Source organism: Salvelinus alpinus, chromosome 30 (genome assembly GCF_045679555.1).
Source record: "Salvelinus alpinus chromosome 30, SLU_Salpinus.1, whole genome shotgun sequence".
NCBI lineage: Eukaryota > Metazoa > Chordata > Actinopteri > Salmoniformes > Salmonidae > Salvelinus > Salvelinus alpinus.
In genome coordinates, this window is record NC_092115.1 from 18,389,676 (window position 1) to 18,408,240 (window position 18,565).

Here is an 18,565-nt window from a genome sequence, read left to right on the forward strand (position 1 = left end):
CGGCCATCACTCATTCATATATTTCTATGTACATATTCTTATTAATTTCTTTACACTTGTGTGTATAAGGTAGTTGTTGTGAAATTGTTAGGTTAGATTTCTTGTTAGATATTACTGCATGGTCAGAACTTGAAGCACAAGCATTTCGCTACACTCGCATTAACATCTGCTAACCATGTGTATGTGACAAATAACATTTGAGCTCATTTTGGCCTCGGCATCCCTCTGGAGGCTCCGCAATTGCGTCACACCATCCATACGGCGCCTCTGACCACATACGCAGATCAAGCATAAATTGGCTTTAAATGCTGCACGGCCAACGCAGACGTTGGATTGACCATGCACTGCCTTTCAGCATGCACTGTTTAGAGCATGTAACGTCATCAAGAGAGCCAAGGAAGGGATGTATGGTTATTGCGCACTTTAAGAGAATAACCTTAATCACTTATGATTTGCATTGTGAAATGTCTGTTCTGGAATACAGTATTCCCACATAAATGAATGCTTTAAACTATCAATGTCTATGCAATAGAATTTTGTGCAAGAGAAAAAAAAATTGGTACCAGACTAGAATTTTTGTTGCACTGTATTTCAGGCTGCTAGGCTTCTGAAGGTTCCAAGAACGGTCTATCCCCTCTGTATGACACCAGTGACCTCTAGTGAACAAAATGTAGTATTGCAATGTCCCAAATAATCTCACCTACACTACATACAAGACTATGCAAACCTACACCAAGGTCAGCATCAGTTGAACATTATTTCACATCAGTTATGATTAAACAAGATCAGTAAGTCAACTGTACTTCACATCTAGATAACAATATTGCAATTCTCTCCAGACAGGACTAGAAAGGGTTTTAAGTTCTCCACAAGATGGCGCTATGATCACACAATCACCAAGTAACCACATTTAGTACCTTGTCAGGGACCATTCCAGAACCGCCTGAGCAAAAAAAAGAAAAAAAGAAAGCCAGACAGAAGACTTTGATTTCAAACTTTTTACTATTAATAAATGTCTCATGACATTTGGCTTTCAACACAAACATGTAAAAATGGATAATGTTCAGATACCAACAGTTACACACATAACATAATGCTAAAAGAGCGATAATTAATATGTAACATGACACATGGTTGAAATAAAATGATTAGCTCATATTGTCATCTCTTCAGTGTCAAAGGAAAACATCTTCCTTTAACCAATAAACAGCTCAGTTGTTCAAATATAAAGGGTAGGTTCAGAGGACAAATACTGTATATGCAAACTATTTGATACATTTCCAACTAAACAGAATTGCATTTATCCTAACCTTCCGATCCTATGCCTAGCACTTCTGTACAGAGCCATTGAATGCATGTGCATTATTACTTCATTGATGATCCTATTGACAGTAGAGTAAACCGTCATCTGGCTGCTGTAGACTTAGCCAACTTCACAAAACTAGTTCAGTACACACAGGTAATGATGCTTTACATGACAGTTTCCTGAGCTTCTCTACTAGGCCATTTCTAATGTGTATTGTGCATGTGTGCGCATGAGGTAATCTAAAACTCTGATGACAACATTGCAGTATACTGTACCTCCATACTACTCTACTGTGAAGTTGACTTCAATTCAACATCTGTGGTTCTGGTTACCACTGTGGGTGAAACTGGTTTGACCTCAAAACAATGGACCTTATAAAACAAATGAACATTTAAAAAAATTAAAAAGTGCGTCAACAATAATAAAAACCTTCCAATTTTCCTTTAGGCCAAAAAGAGGACGTATTCCACTGAACGTTACAAGAGTGAAATAGCTACCAAATTTAGCAATACTTACGTGTCAGTGTAGTGAGCTAACACCATATGTTTATGCTACAAAAATACCATGTTACATATCATCTTTTTTTTTTAAGGTAATACATTAATTATTTGATTACCAATACAGCCTACACATATCATTTGTCTGCAGAGTTAAACTAGTACATAGGCTTTTCTTCAATAACTAAAATGAATTATAAACAAGAATAAAACATGTAAAAAGAGAAACAAATACAGAAACATGACAGGCACTATTAATCTCCTTTGAGGCACTAATATTACAGAGTATGTTGTCTCTTTTTTTCTCTCTCTTCTCTACTCCACCTTCTTGACGCGTCCTTTGAAAGCATCCATAAAGTTGAACGCTCCCAGATACATCCCCAGCAGAATCCCAAGCTTGACGGGCATAATACTGTGGTGATAAAAACAGTCAATTAGGCTACATATTATCAATGATCACTGCAATGCGCAATTTATAGCTTATTAGAACAACAAACATCGTCTAGAAGAGAAAATGAGTCCAAATTACTTCATTGGAACTTCATTAGAACCAACTACATTAAGTGATCTATTCTGATAGTTAGGCTAGTAATATATTCTGTTAGTTAGGCTAACTGGTAATCACAGTGGGACTAAATTAAACCCCTTAATTAAAGAAGAAAACACTGATGAAAATCCAATAAATTATTCAGGGTATAATCGATGCTGTTTGAATGTCTTCCGGTCCAGTAACAAATCTTATTTCAGAGGGCATAATAACCTCATAATTGCACTACTTAAGATGTTAATAAGAGAAGCCATTTCACGCTTTAATCATTTCGTCTAATTGGTGGCGAGTGATTACGTCTACTGTATTCGTCATGGCTGTATTGTGTTGTATTCGACATGAAGCTAACGACTCACTCTTTCATTCAGACTCATTCTCAAAGGCCTCAAGGAACTAAAGTAGCCATGGAAATCATTCCAAATCAAGACTTCCCCACCAGACATACTCAGCCTGTTCAAATTTCTAAAAACCCTCTTTCTCAAGGACATTTCCATAACACAAAAAGCCCTGTGTAGATTTAAAATGTTGAGGTTGCAGATCATTTGTAAACTGCAGTCCTAATCAGGTGTAGGTCTGAATAAATCTGTGTTGTATCCAGCTAAATGTAGTCTTGCAGTCCACTCAACCAGGTGCTTCTATAACAGCAACTGCTCATTGGCATCCGTATTTGACATAAATGCATAAGTAAGTGCTTAGCAACAGCCCAAAGGCTGGCAGATGGCGATATCGAGTCATTTCCATCTTACCGTTCAAACGCATTGTATGCAGCCGGTAATAAACTTGTATCCTCCTGGACTGGCTCGTAACTAAAACATTATCCATTCAGGCTGCAAAGGCATCGACTTCCTCCTTAACTAGATTTAATGGCAGGAAGGGCGGAATATATGCATACTTTCTTTATGAAAACACCCTTTTCCACCACCAAGCTAAAGTGGCAAATGCCTAGGAATGCTAGTCTCGGGTGTTACGTATCACGTTCAGCCAATCAGGTTGCAGCAGCGTGGTTTACCCCTGACTGAACTCAGGGTGCAACAGGAAGTAGCATTAGCCACTAGCTTGGTGGTGGAAAATGAGTACGTTCTTTGAAACACCATATCTTCTCAGTTTGTTTCCTCCTTCTCGCCATTAAAATGTAGGAAATCGACACCTTTGCAGCCGGAATAGAACATGTTTTAGGTATGAACCGGTCCACGGTAATACGAGTGTATTGCCAGCTGCATACAATGCGTTTGGATGGTAAGCTGGAACCATCAATTCCAGATCAATAGCGCCATCTGCCGGCCTTTGGGATAGCTTGGTAAGCATTTACGGGTACCTGCCAGCCTTATGGAGATACAAAGGCAGCCTAATTCTCATCTTTTTCTCCACCAATTGGTCATTTGGACAACACCTCAAAACTTTTCAAATAAGATATTTTTCAGAGCTGATCGGATTTGGCTAAAGACCAATTTGTTTAAAAAAAGATCAGAATTCAGCTTACTGTGCAGCCAAATACAAGGTGTTGTGATGTCACGTTGGCAGAGGGAGGACATTGATGACCTTTTGATAGCCTTCAAAAATAAATTGAAAAAGTGATTTTTTTAATGATATGATCGATGCAACATGCCCTGGGGTGTACCCAAGCGTCCCTGACATTACATTACAACAGAAACTGTTTCCCCATTTCTAGGGGCATGTTCAGGAGGGTACAACATAACAAAAAGTTCTGATATTAATGTATGGTGTAGATAAGAAAATATATGATTGTCATACAATGAGAATCATACCAGCTGTGTATCAGGTTGTTTCCCCTCATTAAATACACCCCTGTAACAACTGTGTTAGCCCTGACTAAGTTTGCACTGGGTATGAGTGAGGGCTTGCTGAATGATTGTAGAGTCTAGACTAACAGATGACTTCATCCCGTCTTACAAAAACACGTTTTTTATTATAATACTTGAAGTAGTCACATATCCCGATGGGATTTACAATTATGGCCATATAAAAAGTTGAAGATACACCCAACCACAAAAGTGCATTTCTACATACTGTAACAGGTATTTAATTAATGCACAATGCCTCTTTAACAATGGCATTAGGCCCAAGTGAAACATTCAAACAGCTTTGACAGATCTTCGTAATGCACTAGTCAAAAACAAACAAACTCCCTCATTCTCACTAGTTCCCTAAAATATGTATCTGTATGCAAATTAATCAATGCACATGTACAATCCTTCTACAGGGCTTTGGGTGATGTCTTTGTTTCACAAATAAAGTGACAGAATGTACCTTCAATACTAGTGATAATGCAGTAACACTATGCAGATTGAATTCCCTGATACCTCTGAAAATGTAATGCTGACAATTTACCTCAAGCTGTTGGATAATGTAAATGTTATGCTAACAGAAATCACCTCGGTGCTCTCTCTTAACAGTGTGAAATGTAGACATAACCGTTAAATCTACATTTTGCTATCGGTAGCCAGTGATGCTGATGCACGAATGGCTTCGTATGTTACAGAAAACACAATTCACACCCTGAGGGTGTGTGAGTTTGTTGACCATCGGCATGGTTTAAACGAGGGTCAGAGTGCAAGGGGCTCAAGTGAAGATCAGTGCAGCTTAAGGCTTGTTGTCTCACAGTGCTCTGGGTTCTCGAAGGCACCCAGATACTTCCCCAGGAGAGCTGCCTGCTTCCACCTCAAGGAGCTATAAGGACACGGTGAAGGGAGGTCAGCAACTTTATAAACACTCACATCACCCTTTGTGCATTAACCATCTAAGATTAATAACCATCCATTGTGGATCTGAAGTGACATTTTCAACCAGAACCTGTGATAAATAACCACATTGTGTCACAATGTCTTAAGATACCACATGTACTTGAATGTATGTTAGTGAAAAAAATATAACAAGTTTCTTTGAACTATATCAGAACTGACAGCCTGCCTGATGTAGTGAAGTAACAAGCTTCATAAGTGCTCACAGTTTAGCCTGGCAATGCATTTGTCCATAGACAAAATACTAAAGCTGTTGCTTGGCAACCGAGCTCAAATGCTTGGGTCCACATATACCAACAGTATAAAAACGCTTTGACTTAAAGCTCGGGGTGGTTTGGTTTCTCTACAACTGCTAGTCACTAACCAGATATTTGTCTGTCCATCCTTCCTCGTCAATTACTACAGTATTTACTACAGTAAATAATTCACCATCCTGTCCGAGACTTGAAGACTCACTAACAGGCTAGTTTGGGTCAGGAACAGTAAAAACAAGCTGTAGAAAGTGACATCTAGGGAAGATGTGGACTATGCTAATTGAAAGACTTGAAAGTTAACTTGTCAGGGAGGGAGGCTAGAAAACTAGACCGGGGGCACCCTACCTGGGCATATAATAGTGAAGGAAACCGTTTGTGACCAGGGGTATGACAATACTGTGCATTTTGAGCATGTAACCATTTCTGAGTATTGGAATGGAGTGACTGACAGTGTCATTGTGCGTGTTTGTGCAGCAGATCTCTGTGATTGAGGCAGTGCGACAAATAGCTAAACCCAGCATGCTATCCCATCATGAAGTGTAGAGTGGAAGAACATGAAGGAACTCACTTCTTCAGGCATATGACAAGATACATGGTCTTTGGGAGCAGAAGGTAGGCCTGGTCAGTTAAAATGGCTTCAATGATCTTGTTTGCTACGTAGTCTGGATCCAGGATGGGCAACAAGAGAGGCCACCTGTGGGGGAAACAATTTAGTTTACCTACTAGCACAACTGTAGCCAGTCCATAGTATGTAATGCTTCTTGTGTACATTACACACTTCTATGTTTGTTGTTGGTAGTGATAAATTATACAACGTGTGGGTATAATCCTGGATGCTGATTGGTTAAAACCGCATTGCAGTCGGTATGGCATCTATTCCACAAGTTAAATCTATGACGTTCAAATGCCTATTTACTATGTTCCATCTCACTTCGCAATCCACTGTTTTATCAGCCCAGCCAGGCAATTTATAAACTTGATCTCCACTATAAAAAGCCTCTATACACGATCTACCATTTATTTTATACTAGCATTGATTTTTGAACAACGGAGATTTGTATAAACCTTGCTGTCAGTCTCTACGACATTTGCAACATTGTTTCAATATTGAAATTCGATCTTCAGCTGTCCCATAATAATGAACGTGTCGGGAGGAGACAGACATGCATCTTTTCTCAGCCAGTGTAAATCATGAATCAGCTGGCATAATTTTTATGTATGTATACACAATGAAATGTCAATAGAAACAGCTAAAACAAAATCCAGCGAGTTTGCCGTCTTTCCAGCTTCAATTTAAAGTGATCGTGTTAGCTGTGTTGTTGGCTAGCTCCTCTGAACAAGTGTCCTGACGAGAGAGCAGATTTCCTATGCCAGGTGAAATTGCGCATCATTAGCTCATTGTTATGGATGTATCCAAATAAATGTCACTAGAAAACAGATTAAAACAAACGCAGCTACTTTGCTGTTATTCTGGCTGCACTGTTTGACGTTACTGTAAGTTAGCCGTAATTGGCTAGCTAGCGAGCAAGCAAGGGATAAAAACGTTGCCAGACCGTTCTAAATTTTCCATTGCCATACTAACGACTGGGTCGCGTCCTTAGATACAGAACAAAGACTGAACTGGGTCGCGTCTCCGGCAACCGAACCGATAGAACGAACGACCAGCCGGCTGGGGTAGGAACCCTAGATTTGTGTCAGGACTATATCTTGTGGAAGGATGAAATAGTATGAATAAATTAATCAAAATTACGTTAATGAAAATATGTCAATCATTATTTGAATATGTTGGTAACTCGTAGTATAAAAGTGATAATGCCTTTGAAGCCAGTGTTTGGAAGATATATTGGAACGATTTGCCTAACACCCCTGCCAATATATCCTCCAAACGCCGGCTTCTCTGGCATTATCACTTAATTGTACCATAGGGTTAGCAATTTTGACTAGCAACGTTGAGTATCAGTCCACATACTTGACCTATGTGCGTGACCTTTTATACATAGTGTTGGGACAATAGGCATTAGTAACTCACAAGCACACAGCTCAGAGAGGAAGTGTCCTAGAACTTTTGTAAGTCCTGCCACAACACAATCTATTTTTCCCTGTCAATGCTGAGACAAGGTCATTCAAAAGAACCAAACACAATTTCAAAGGTCTCTCGTAGAGTGTCAAAGAAACAGAACTGGCCCTGGCATTTAAAGGGATTGCATATTAAAGTAGTTTTCTACATGGATGCATACCCTTTTAGCAGGATTCAATCTCAAACTTTTAATGAGAAACTTTATTAAAATATATGCAAAGAGGATAACCCTTTATAAAAGCATTAAATATAATATGACAACTTTAAAGTCAAATTAAATCCTGTATAACACCTTATGGCAGATAACTTACTTAGTATTGCAGCCATCGAACATGCCAGTATTGATGAAGAATGGACACACTATGGTAGTCTTGACTCCATCCTTCCCAGTAGCCAGCAGCTCCAGAGCCACAGACTCAGCAAAGCCAATAGCAGCAAACTTACTGGCACAGTAATCTATCAGGAGAGAGAAACATGTATTTGCAAACAGTTTTAGAGCAGGTTAAACAAAGGTCTCTACAGCAAGATAATGTTTGTCTATACTAAATTGTGAAATTGCATTGGCAATGTCAATGTTAATTAAATGTTGAAATAAATGGTTCAAGGACAGTCTTTCAGTCCATCTACCCCAGTCTGTCTTTGGAACCGTCAACTACAGTACAGTAGTATAATAAGTTACACATTAAACCTCTACCCCATTCAAGGTCGACTGATAACATCTGTATCGATCAGCTCCACGATAGGAATCTGATTGCATAATGTACTGGCCAGAGTTTACAGCATAGACAAAGGTAATGTTCTGCACAATGGCTTCAGGGTGTGTAGCACTGTTGGGAAAAGGACCTGTAAGCATTTCACTGTTAGTCTACACCCGTTCTTTACGAAGCATGTGACAAATAAATGTCCTTAGATTTTCTGTGCAGGCTTTTGTTCTTGCATTGCACCAACACCTAACACCTGATTAAGCCAGTCATCAAACATTGATTAGCCATCAGGTCTTGGTGCTGGACCGGAACAAAAGCCTGCACCTCCTGTCGCTCTCCAGGTCCTGTATTGAGGAATATTGGAGTAAGTCATGCATAGTGGGTGATTTACCTGCTAGCCCATTGACACCAATCAGACCAGCTGAACTGGCAATGCTGACCAGATGACCGTGGTTGTTGGCAGTCATCGCTGGGAGAAAGGCTTTATATGTCTAGAGAGAAATTAGCGGTAGAACTTATACAATGAAATATGAATCAGTACACAGATCTGTGTTCATTTGATGGGTGTGGGTGGAATTGACACTACAAGGGACATAGGCCTACAATGAGGTTAAAGCCATCAAATTTTTATAAACATATTGGCGGATTTAGGATAATGCTTTCACATTTAAAAATGCCCGCGCTGACCGACAAAGACAGCAAGTGAGAGAAACCAGACAGGACAGTGTAGCAGATATGCACTAGTCATTTCATTTGCTCACCCAAAAGTGTGCCATGGTGTTAACTTCAAAGGTTTTCTCAATGAGGGAGTCTGGTGCATCCATGAACTTCCTGCCCGTGACGATGCCTGCGTTGTTTATGAGAATGCTTACATCCCCCACCTCTCTCTTGACCTAAACATAGACATGTGTTAACTTTTACCACACTACTTCAAAAACACACACAACATATTATTGTTTCCTACATCCTGGCGACTCACTTAAGGTAAGGATTATATAACATTGTTGCTGTGTAATTATGGACATGGGTAACAGGTTGGACCTGGGGGGGTATTTTAAGAGGGACTGAACTGGTCGATTTCCCATGTGTTTTTCTGTTGCTCAGATTTCAGTCTTGGGGTTGTGGTTCGATGTGTGTGTTATCGTACCCTGGCAGTTAGTGTTGTTTGTCGCTCTTGAGACACCATCGCAACAACATAGCCAATAGCATACCACTTCCTCAAAATATTCAGAATGAATCAAGAAATCTGTCATTCATTGACATTTTTGCCAAGGACGTTTTAGTCACAATTGGGGTTTGGTGCAGTATTTCTCAAGTTCAAAAATGTGCATGAAAGCTAGTAGTGCACTGTAGACTATCAAGTCTGCTGCTGCACAGGACAGCAAGCTAGCAAACTATCGCAAATAAAGCACAAGCTACACGCCGTTTATCAGTGCCAAAAAACAATGAAGCTAGCTAGTAGTAGCTTGCAGGCACATTGAGCAGGGAAGCCACGTTAATGAAAATCGGCTTATCAAGTCACTGGCGAGTGCGCTAAGGTACTGTTATGTTTTTACAACTTTCTCACTATCTATTATCTGTCTGGCACAATTTCAAAACAGTGGCAGACTCAGTGCTCGACTTGGGCAGGAGGGCATAGAACTCTGTACCGGCACCTCATATTTTCTACTGATTGAGTTCCTGCACCTCTTATAGAATATTAGCTAAAAAGTATAGTGGAGTTCCTGCGACTTAATATAAAACGGTACCGTCACCCATAATGAGTAGCCTACTGACTCCTATTTCCATCCAAGTCAAGCACTGGGCAGACTCAAGTGAACACTATCAAACAGGTGAACAAGTGGCCACTCCACAAAGGGCTTAGGGGACAAGTGATATTTCAACATTACATAAGTTAACAAGTCCGAGGCGCTGTGTATTGTGTCTCACCATCTGTGTTCTGCCGTTCGATTGGATAGTGCGCAATCAGCACATAGATGACAATTCTCCCTGCGCGTTACCATCCCGTGTTAGTGGGCATGATTGAACTCAAAACCCAACCGCATCAGTCCTGACGAACTCCATTACACAAATCTCAGTTTTGGAATATACTGACTTCAACCAAAATGACCAAACTTCCATCCTACTGGACAAAGAGACAAAAATGGTATCCACGAGTTCATCTGACTATGGGGAAGAAGAAGGGCCTCATCGCCAAAATCCCAACGTATCCATTTAAAAAGGTTGTCAGTGTTTCTGATAAGGTTGACAATTACCTTCTAAATGTATTTGTGTGGCTACAATACCATCTTTAGCTCACAACATTTTCTGGTTTGCAGAGAAATGCATTGAAAGAGACAAATGACACTTCTACCGAGGTCTAATAGATCTAACTTCTGATGCATGGATTTGATTGATGTATTCAATGTACTCTCGCTGTTCTCAAATTAACTAATGGCAAGAGCATGCAGCCACTCAAATCAAACTTTATTTGACACATGCGCCAAATACCACAGACTTTACCGTGAAATGCTTACTATACAAGCTCTTAACCAACAGTGCAGTTCAAGAAGAGTTAAGAAAATATTTACCAAGTAGACTAAAACAAAATGTAATAATAAAAAGTAACTCAATGTAAAATTGTCCGGTGGCGATTTTATTAATTGTTCAGCCCACTTTCTTCAGTGTGCGTGTTCACTACACGATCAATTACATTGATCTCTTGCACTAAATGATGGCAGGTTAAACTAAGGATTCTGTGACTTTTCCGCTGGGAGAGGACTGTCGATTGTTTATTATGCATGTATGAGCTATACATTGACACGAGTCCAAAATGGAAGGCTTTAAAAAAATTAAGCCGTTTTCAACCCTCCGGAATCTCTATTTAATATCACTGCCATCCAATCACAGGAGACCATAAGGCTTGCTGAGAATTACCCAACAAAGCAGCAACACTAATTCCGCAAAGTATAGTCTTGATGGAAGACTAGTTGATAAGAATCAGGTGGATTACCTTGTCAGCCACTCTGTAGACGTCGGCCTTGTCACTGCAGTCACACAAGTAGTAGTGGACCTTAGTCGCCCCCTTCTCCTTCACTAGCCTTGACGTCTCCTTGATGCCCTCCTGGTTGATGTCCCACAAGACCAGAGAAACGCCCAGGGGGGCAAACTTCTCAGCCATGAGCCGGCCAATGCCGCTGCCCGCCCCAGTGATGAGGACGATTTCACCGGTGACATTTTTGTTCTTGGGAGGGATGAACAGTCGGACAAACGCCTCCATGTTGTAATAGATCGACATTACAATCACTTGAAGGGTTTCCAGGAGGAAATTCATTTTGCTGATCCCTGGAAAGACAGTTGTCACAATTAAAAGTTAATTTGTTTGCCAACTTCTGTTTGATTTAATTGTTTTATGCAGGCTTATTTGTTTGTCTATTGAATAGATTGCAGACGAGTGTTTTATAGCCCAAACTGCAGTTTAGTGTTCTGCTTTTGTAGTTGTCAAATACATTTCTGTAGCCTATAGGATCAGCATTGTTTGATCTGAAAAGGATAACTTTCAAGTGATAATATAATGCAAGAAATGCAACTAGGCTATTCATGAAATCACACGACAAACTCAAAACACACAAGTTTGATTGTGATGTAAACAAAATGCATGTGCACTGAATTAGGGCTGGGCAATGGACAAAATATATCACGATATTGAAAAAAAAAATTGATGACGGTACTTAATGTTTTTGAAGAATAAAAAGTTATACATTTGCTTTATGAGTAACGCGCGACCCTAGGTTGCTAAGCGATTTCAAAATCAGTCTTCTCCATTCTCATAATTTTATACGGTTCTATTCAACCCAAAATCATTTATACATTTCCTGCACTCATTTGAGATCATTTCCACGTAGGGCTGCACAATATTGTCAAACCATCTAGGCCTCATTTTGAACCAAATGTTGCAATTGCAATTTGACTTGCAATTTAGAGCAAAACACTTGGAGGATAGAATGATAATTCAAATTCTATAGTTGGAATATAATAATGGGCACTTTGAATACAGTGTTTGACATGGCAACGAATGAAAATGCCACGGGGAGGAGTTATTGTGACAGGGCAGACACCAAAAAGTGTTGACAAGTGTTTCCTAGGGGACCCTATAATCTTTGGCTACATTTTGAATGTTCTGAGAACATTCAATATAGCAAAAGATTATAGGGTCTACTTCATGTAGCACAGTTGCACAAACATGCTGATCCAGGTCTACACCAACACTGGTATTATCAGGCTGTATAGCTAATTTGCTCTGATTCAGTACATTTATTAGCTAGCTAGCGATTAGCGGCTTTACAGGATTTAGGCCAAACTTGCTAAGAAAAGACAAACTAGCTGTTGGCAGATGTAAGACAAACTAAGTGTAATTATAGAACGCTAGTGGATTTATATTAAAACGCTAAGTGAAACCAGCATTGTCGTCATCAACATTGTTGCATGCGCTGCATTGACCATGAAGACTGAAAGCAAGAGCCTCGTGGTCCAGGAACAACAAATGTGCTCCTTGAGTGAAACTAAAGAAATGGACATTACACATTTAACAAACCAAATATTAAAATACCGTTATAGAAGGTAAAGTAAAAACCCAAACCGGTCCGTGCATCAATACCGGTATATTATAAAATACGGTATACCGCCCAGCCCTACATGACAGGCCAGAGTGAATACAAAAGTATCAAAATATAAATGTCAGCATTTCAAAATGTATCCAAATTTTACCGACGCAAAAGGTAGGCCTGAGGTTTCCATCAAATTGGCGACAGATTTTAATGCGAATATTCTAAAATCCTCATTAAAAAAAAAATATGCCAGAGGGGTGTCTCCATTAAACTGTGCGTGATGACGTAGTGCACATAATTACTTTTGCGGTTAAAAGTTACATTTTCAACTCTGAACTCTGACAAGGCTTTTGACCATTACATGAAGTTGATGCAAAGAGTCAATACTTGCAGTGTTGACCCTTCTTTTTCAAGACCTCTGCAATCTGCCCTGGAATGCCGTCAGTTAACTTCTGGGCCACATCCTGACTGATGGTAGCCCATTCTTGCATAATCAATGCTTGGAATTTGTGGGTTTTGTTTGTCCGCCCGCCTCTTGAGGATTGACCACAAGTTCTCAATGGGATTAAGGTCTGGGGAGTTTCCTGGCCATGGACCCAAAATATCGATGTTTTGTTCCCCGAGCCACTTAGTTATCACTTTTGCCTTATGCTCCATCATGATGGAAAAGGCATTGTTCGTCACCAAACTGTTCCTGGATGGTTGGGAGAAGTTGCTCTCGGAGGATGTGTTGGTACCATTATTTATTTGTGGCTGTGTTCTAAGGCAAAATTGTGAGTGAACCCACTCCCTTGGCTGAGAAGCAACCCCACAATTGGTCTCAGGATGCTTTACTGTTAGCATGACACAGGACTGATGGTACCGCTCACCTTGTCTTCTCCGAACAAGCTTTTTTCCAGATGCCCCAAACAATCGGAAAGGGGATTCAGAGAAAATGACTTTACCCCAGTCCTCAGTAGTCCAATCCCTGTACCCTTTGCAGAATATCAGTCTGTCCCTGATGTTTTTCCTGGAGAGAAGTGGCTTCTTTGCTGCCCTTCTTGACACCAAGCCATCCTCCAAAAGTCTTTGCCTCACTGTGCATGCAGATGCACTCACACCTGCCTGCTGCCATTCCTGAGCAAGCTCTGTACTGGTGGTGCCCCGATCCCGCAGCTGAATCAACTTTAGGAGACGGTCCTGGCGCTTTTTGGATTTTCTTGGGCGCCCTGAAGCCTTCTTCACAACAATTTAACCGCTCTCCTTGAAGTTCTTGATGATCCGATAAATGTTTGATTTACGTGCAATCTTACTGGCAGCAATATCCTTGCCTGTGAAGCCCTTTTTGTGCAAAGCAATGATGACAGCACGTGTTTCCTTGCAGGTAACCATGGTTGACAGAGGAAGAACAATGATTCCAAGCACCACCCTCCTTTTGAAGCTTCCAGTCTGTTATTCGAACTCAATCAGCATGACAGAGTGATCTCCAGCCTTGTCCTCGTCAACACTCACACCTGTGTTAACGAGAGAATCACTGACATTATGTCAGCTGGTCCTTTTGTGGCAGGGCTGAAATGCAGTGGAAATGTTTTTGGGGGATTCAATTCAATGAATTGCAATTCATCTGATCACTCTTCATAACATTCTGGAGTATATGCAAATTGCCATCATACAAACTGAGGCAGCAGACTGTGAAAATGAATATTTGTGTCATTCTCAAAACTTTTGGCCACGACTGTACAATGCGGGTATAGCCTACATCAGGGATGGGCAACAGGTGGCCTGTGGCCTCCCTTTTTTTAGGCATGCGGATCAAAAAAATATTAAAGAAAATCAGTCGGGCCTCAACCAGGGCTGTGGCGGTCACGAAATTGCATCAGCTGGTGATTGTCAAGCAAATAACTGTCGATCTCACAGTAAATTGGCATTACACATTTAGCATCTCCTGGCTTCCTAAAACCCACTGATGCAAACCTTTAGAGTATCTACATTTTAAAAAGTATAATAAATCCATATAGCCAAATCATAAAGCCTACGCCTTCACAATAAATCCATTATTTATTTTAGACAGATCTGAAGAAACATGATATGAAGAAAATGTAGTCTATTTCAGAAGAACAGAATGGCATACTCTGAGTTGTCCTTATGTTACGTCCTGATCTGGCTATGGCAAATGGCTGTGGGCTACACTAGTTCATTTAGCTGACAAGATTTGCTTAGAATTCCGTGGCATTATTTTATATTATGAAGAATACAATTGAACAAAGCAGAATAAAATAAAGGATATTTTCTCCAAACGATTTGAGGGAGTGCGCACATGCGGCTATTCTGTGTTGAGCAATTAACAAAGAAAGGTATTCCTACACACTTCATAAGTATCTAATTCACAATTTGATAATGCCTAGAATTTCATGGCGGCATTCTCTGTGTGGCCATAATGCACCCTATAAAAAAAACAATTCCTATGGTGGCCAGTGGCCGTTGTGCCCTTGGCCCAGAATGGTGCGTGCTCCGAAGCACCTCTCACTAACATGGCTCTCCATCAAGTGGTCGGGTCTTTCTCACAGGCTACAAGTGAAGACAGACATCGGGGAAGCAACTGCGCGCGTCCGTATCCAATTTTTTAAATTGCACCTTTATTTAACCAGGTAGGCTAGTTGAGAACAAGTTCTCATTTACAACTGCGACCTGGCCAAGATAAAGCAAAGCAGTTTGACACATACAACACAGTTACACATGGAATAAACAAACAGTTAATAATACAGTAGGAAAAAAAGTATACATATACACAGTGTCTGCAAATGAGGTAAGGCAATAAAATAGGCCATAGTGGCGAGGAAATTACGATATAGCAATTAAACACTGGAGTGATAGATGTGCAGAAGATGAATGTGCAAGTTGAGATACTGGTGTGCAAAATAAATAAATACAGTATGGGGATGAGGTAGTTGGATGGGCTATTTACAGATGGGCTATGTACAGGTGCAATGATGTGTGAGCTGCTCTGACAGCTGGTGCTTGAAGTTAATGAGGGCGATATGAGTCCCCAGCTTCAGCGATTTTTGCAGTTCGTTCCAGTCATTGGCAGCAGAGAACTGGAAGGAAAGGCGGCCAAAAGAGGAATTTGCTTTGGGGGTGACCATGAAATATACCTGCTGGAGCGTGTGCTGCTATGGTGACCAGTGAACTGACATAAGGTGGGGCTTTACCTAGCAAAGACTTGTAGATGACCTGGAGCCAGCGGGTTTGGCAACGAGTATGAAGCGAGGGCCAGCCAACGAGAGTGTACAGGTCGCAGTGGTGGGTAGTATATGGGGTTTTGGTGACAAAACGGCTGGCGCTGTGATAGACCGCATCATATTTGTTGAGTAGAGTGTTAGAGGATATTTTGTAAATGGCATCGCCGAAGTCGAGGATCAGTAGGATAGTCAGTTTTACTAGGATAAGTTTGGCAGCATGAGTGAAGAATGCTTTGAGGTGCATATTGAAGATATTGGAAAAACTGTCCACATTTACTTTGTCAGCCAACAAGATAAGTAGGCCTAACAAACAGCAAAAGCACTAGCCTATGCCAATCTACTATGCCCCATAGTACAAAAGTCAACCTATTCTATGCGAGAAATAAATATTCCAAACATAGATCCCAAATTAATACAACTGTCCCAGACTATTTCATCCCACAACCACTAGCATAAAAAAAAGGTTTATTTATAAGTTTGTAGTCTTAACATCTGGCACAATTGCCAGAAAATAGCCTAACATATTTTTTTGAAGTTCTTCCAAGTGTTTCTTGCGCAGAGATTGAGATCCTCTTTTCAACACTCAACCTCTATTGTCGGATTTGTCTATAGTTAATCGACATCCATTGATGGAAAATTATCTGGAGAGTTTAATAAGGGCAATTAATATTTGAACTTGCGACATATTCTTCACCTCACAATTATTTTGATTGAAAACTGAATTTGCTGGTTTTTAGGGGTTTTCACTCTTAATTTTAGCTGGACCTGGCAACCCTGATCATTGTTAACGGTTGGAAAAATGATAGAGAAAGGCAAGGGACAGCAGGAAAGTCCTGTATGGCAAAACTTCGAGAGGTTAAATGAGAAGGAAATACAAACTTTGCGAGGTGGAATTGAGATACAGTAATGCTACTACAGGTGCAATGCTTAACTATCTGAAATTGACGCACCGTGAGACCCAAACTGTTGCAGCAGCATTGTAAATTCACGTGGAATGTTGTTTTTTTTTACACATTTTACCGCATTTATCTTGTTAGTCACTACCTCAGATATCACATTCAAAACTGCAAAATGTATCTCCACCCGAAGGCAAAATTGGTAGAGTAGCAGGAAATGTGTTATGAAATTGCTAAATCTTTTAACAGCCCCATGGCAAAATTGCAAATGCTAGGGCTGGCACTGACTTCATTTTTATTTGTAAAAACAGCAGCCAAGACTCAATCATCATGTCACCAGAATAAGACCCTCTATTTATTGGAAAGGAGCATCAAGATCATTACTGTGCACTTTCACCACCCTGTGAAGTTCATAACTTAATTTATCTGTAGCCTAATAAACTGCATGCTTTCCCGAGTCGTAGTGGGAGGATCACACACATGCATCGTGTGACTCCAAATTCACTTCGATATGATGGTTTAATATATCAAAGATGGTCTATAATATATCAAAGATGGTCTATTATATTGATAAGATAGTCAAGTGACCGCTCTAACAATGGAAATACATGTCCTCAAAGGAAAGCAGGCAAGAACAGGTGGGACCATTCTAGACAATGAGAGGGCAGATACGCGTGTGAAGAGGCCATATAGATAGATGGCTCATCTTTGTAGCCCTCAATGGCAATGTCCATACTAATGAGTCCATCTCTCTATAACAGGCACAACTGATTAAAAGTTGTATTTCCACAGTTGCCGAAATGCCACGTGCGTCCACTTATAGCAGGGAATACCAACCTAACCATTGCGAAACTTCTATTCGATGAAATAAGTCTCACGTAGCAAATGATCAGTTACATTTTTTTTTTAAACCAAATGCGACACTCTGACCTCCATACAAACATTCCTCACTTCGTGGACATATTTTAGTTTGAGTAAAGCCTCTTCCACTCTGAACATCAAAATCTGTGCATAAAGGCGTTTCCGCCGTAATTTCCCAGATAATACATTTAGCGTATTTTGTCGACATTTGTCAAGTTTACCGACAAATTCAATGTTTCCATCAGGCCCGTCGTGACACTAACAGACACGTCCTTGACTCACATTAAAAATTCTGGATGTAAACCTGGTTTCTTAATCAGCTTCAACCTTACATATTTTTGTAACAACTATCGCTTCATTACAACACTGTAAATTCGGGTCTGTTAACGACCTGTGCACTCGCGAATCAAAGCAAAAAAAGACATGAACTGAAACAGGATTTTGTCTCCTTATGTTGAGATATGTCTTCGGTGACGTTACCTGCACCTTCAGCGTGGTTTATTCGTTGCTTTTCCCGTCGTCAAATGCCTGAACAGCGCAACCGACTTTCCTTGAATTGAGCTGGAGCCTGGTTATGTAATGTCACATGACACCCAATCAAAGGCACTGATCAAAGCCAGAAAGGAAGTGAGGCCCAACGGGGGGAAATCTGTCTCCCTCCAGCAGGTGGCGTTTTTTCGTTGTTTTGCCCACCAAGCAAGGAGTATGGAGGTCAATAAAAGTGTTGAATATTATTTATTTAACTAGGCAAGTCAGTTTAATAAGAACAAATTCGTATTTACAATGACGGCCTACCAACAGGCGAAATGCCTCCTGCGGGAACAGGGGCTGGGATTAAAAATATAGGACAAAACACCGAT

At 40.4% G+C, this 18,565-nt stretch overlaps 1 protein-coding gene across 5 annotated transcripts; it reads right to left on the bottom strand.

Annotated features, from left to right (window-relative positions):
• Positions 1 to 983: 983 nt before the first annotated feature.
• LOC139560212 (epidermal retinol dehydrogenase 2-like) lies at positions 984 to 18,356 on the bottom strand. Of its 5 annotated transcripts, none has more exons than XM_071376776.1 (7): positions 18,186 to 18,312; positions 11,137 to 11,468; positions 8,906 to 9,037; positions 8,536 to 8,635; positions 7,752 to 7,896; positions 5,932 to 6,057; positions 984 to 2,215 (listed from the first exon to the last, which is right to left on the bottom strand). In XM_071376776.1, the coding sequence occupies exons 2-7, from the start codon at positions 11,455 to 11,457 to the stop codon at positions 2,119 to 2,121; spliced, it is 921 nt and encodes a 306-aa protein (XP_071232877.1). In that variant the 5' UTR covers positions 11,458 to 11,468; positions 18,186 to 18,312; the 3' UTR covers positions 984 to 2,118. The 5 variants fall into 5 exon arrangements, with proteins under 5 accessions (XP_071232877.1, XP_071232878.1, XP_071232879.1 ...); XM_071376777.1 differs by having other exon boundaries at positions 18,192 to 18,301; XM_071376778.1 differs by lacking the exon at positions 984 to 2,215 and adding an exon at positions 2,477 to 2,561.
• Positions 18,357 to 18,565: the final 209 nt, after the last annotated feature.

Excerpts from the sequence above, each read along its gene's own strand:
- LOC139560212 (XM_071376776.1), bottom strand. The coding sequence starts at position 11,457 with ATGAATTTCCTCCTGGAAACCCTTCAAGTGATTGTAATGTCGATCTAT. Across the intron at positions 7,897-8,535 it reads TGGTGTCAATGGGCTAGCAG|ATTACTGTGCCAGTAAGTTT; the intron begins GTAAATCACCCA and ends CTCTCCTGATAG. Across the intron at positions 2,216-5,931 it reads CTTGTCATATGCCTGAAGAA|TATTATGCCCGTCAAGCTTG; the intron begins GTGAGTTCCTTC and ends TTATCACCACAG.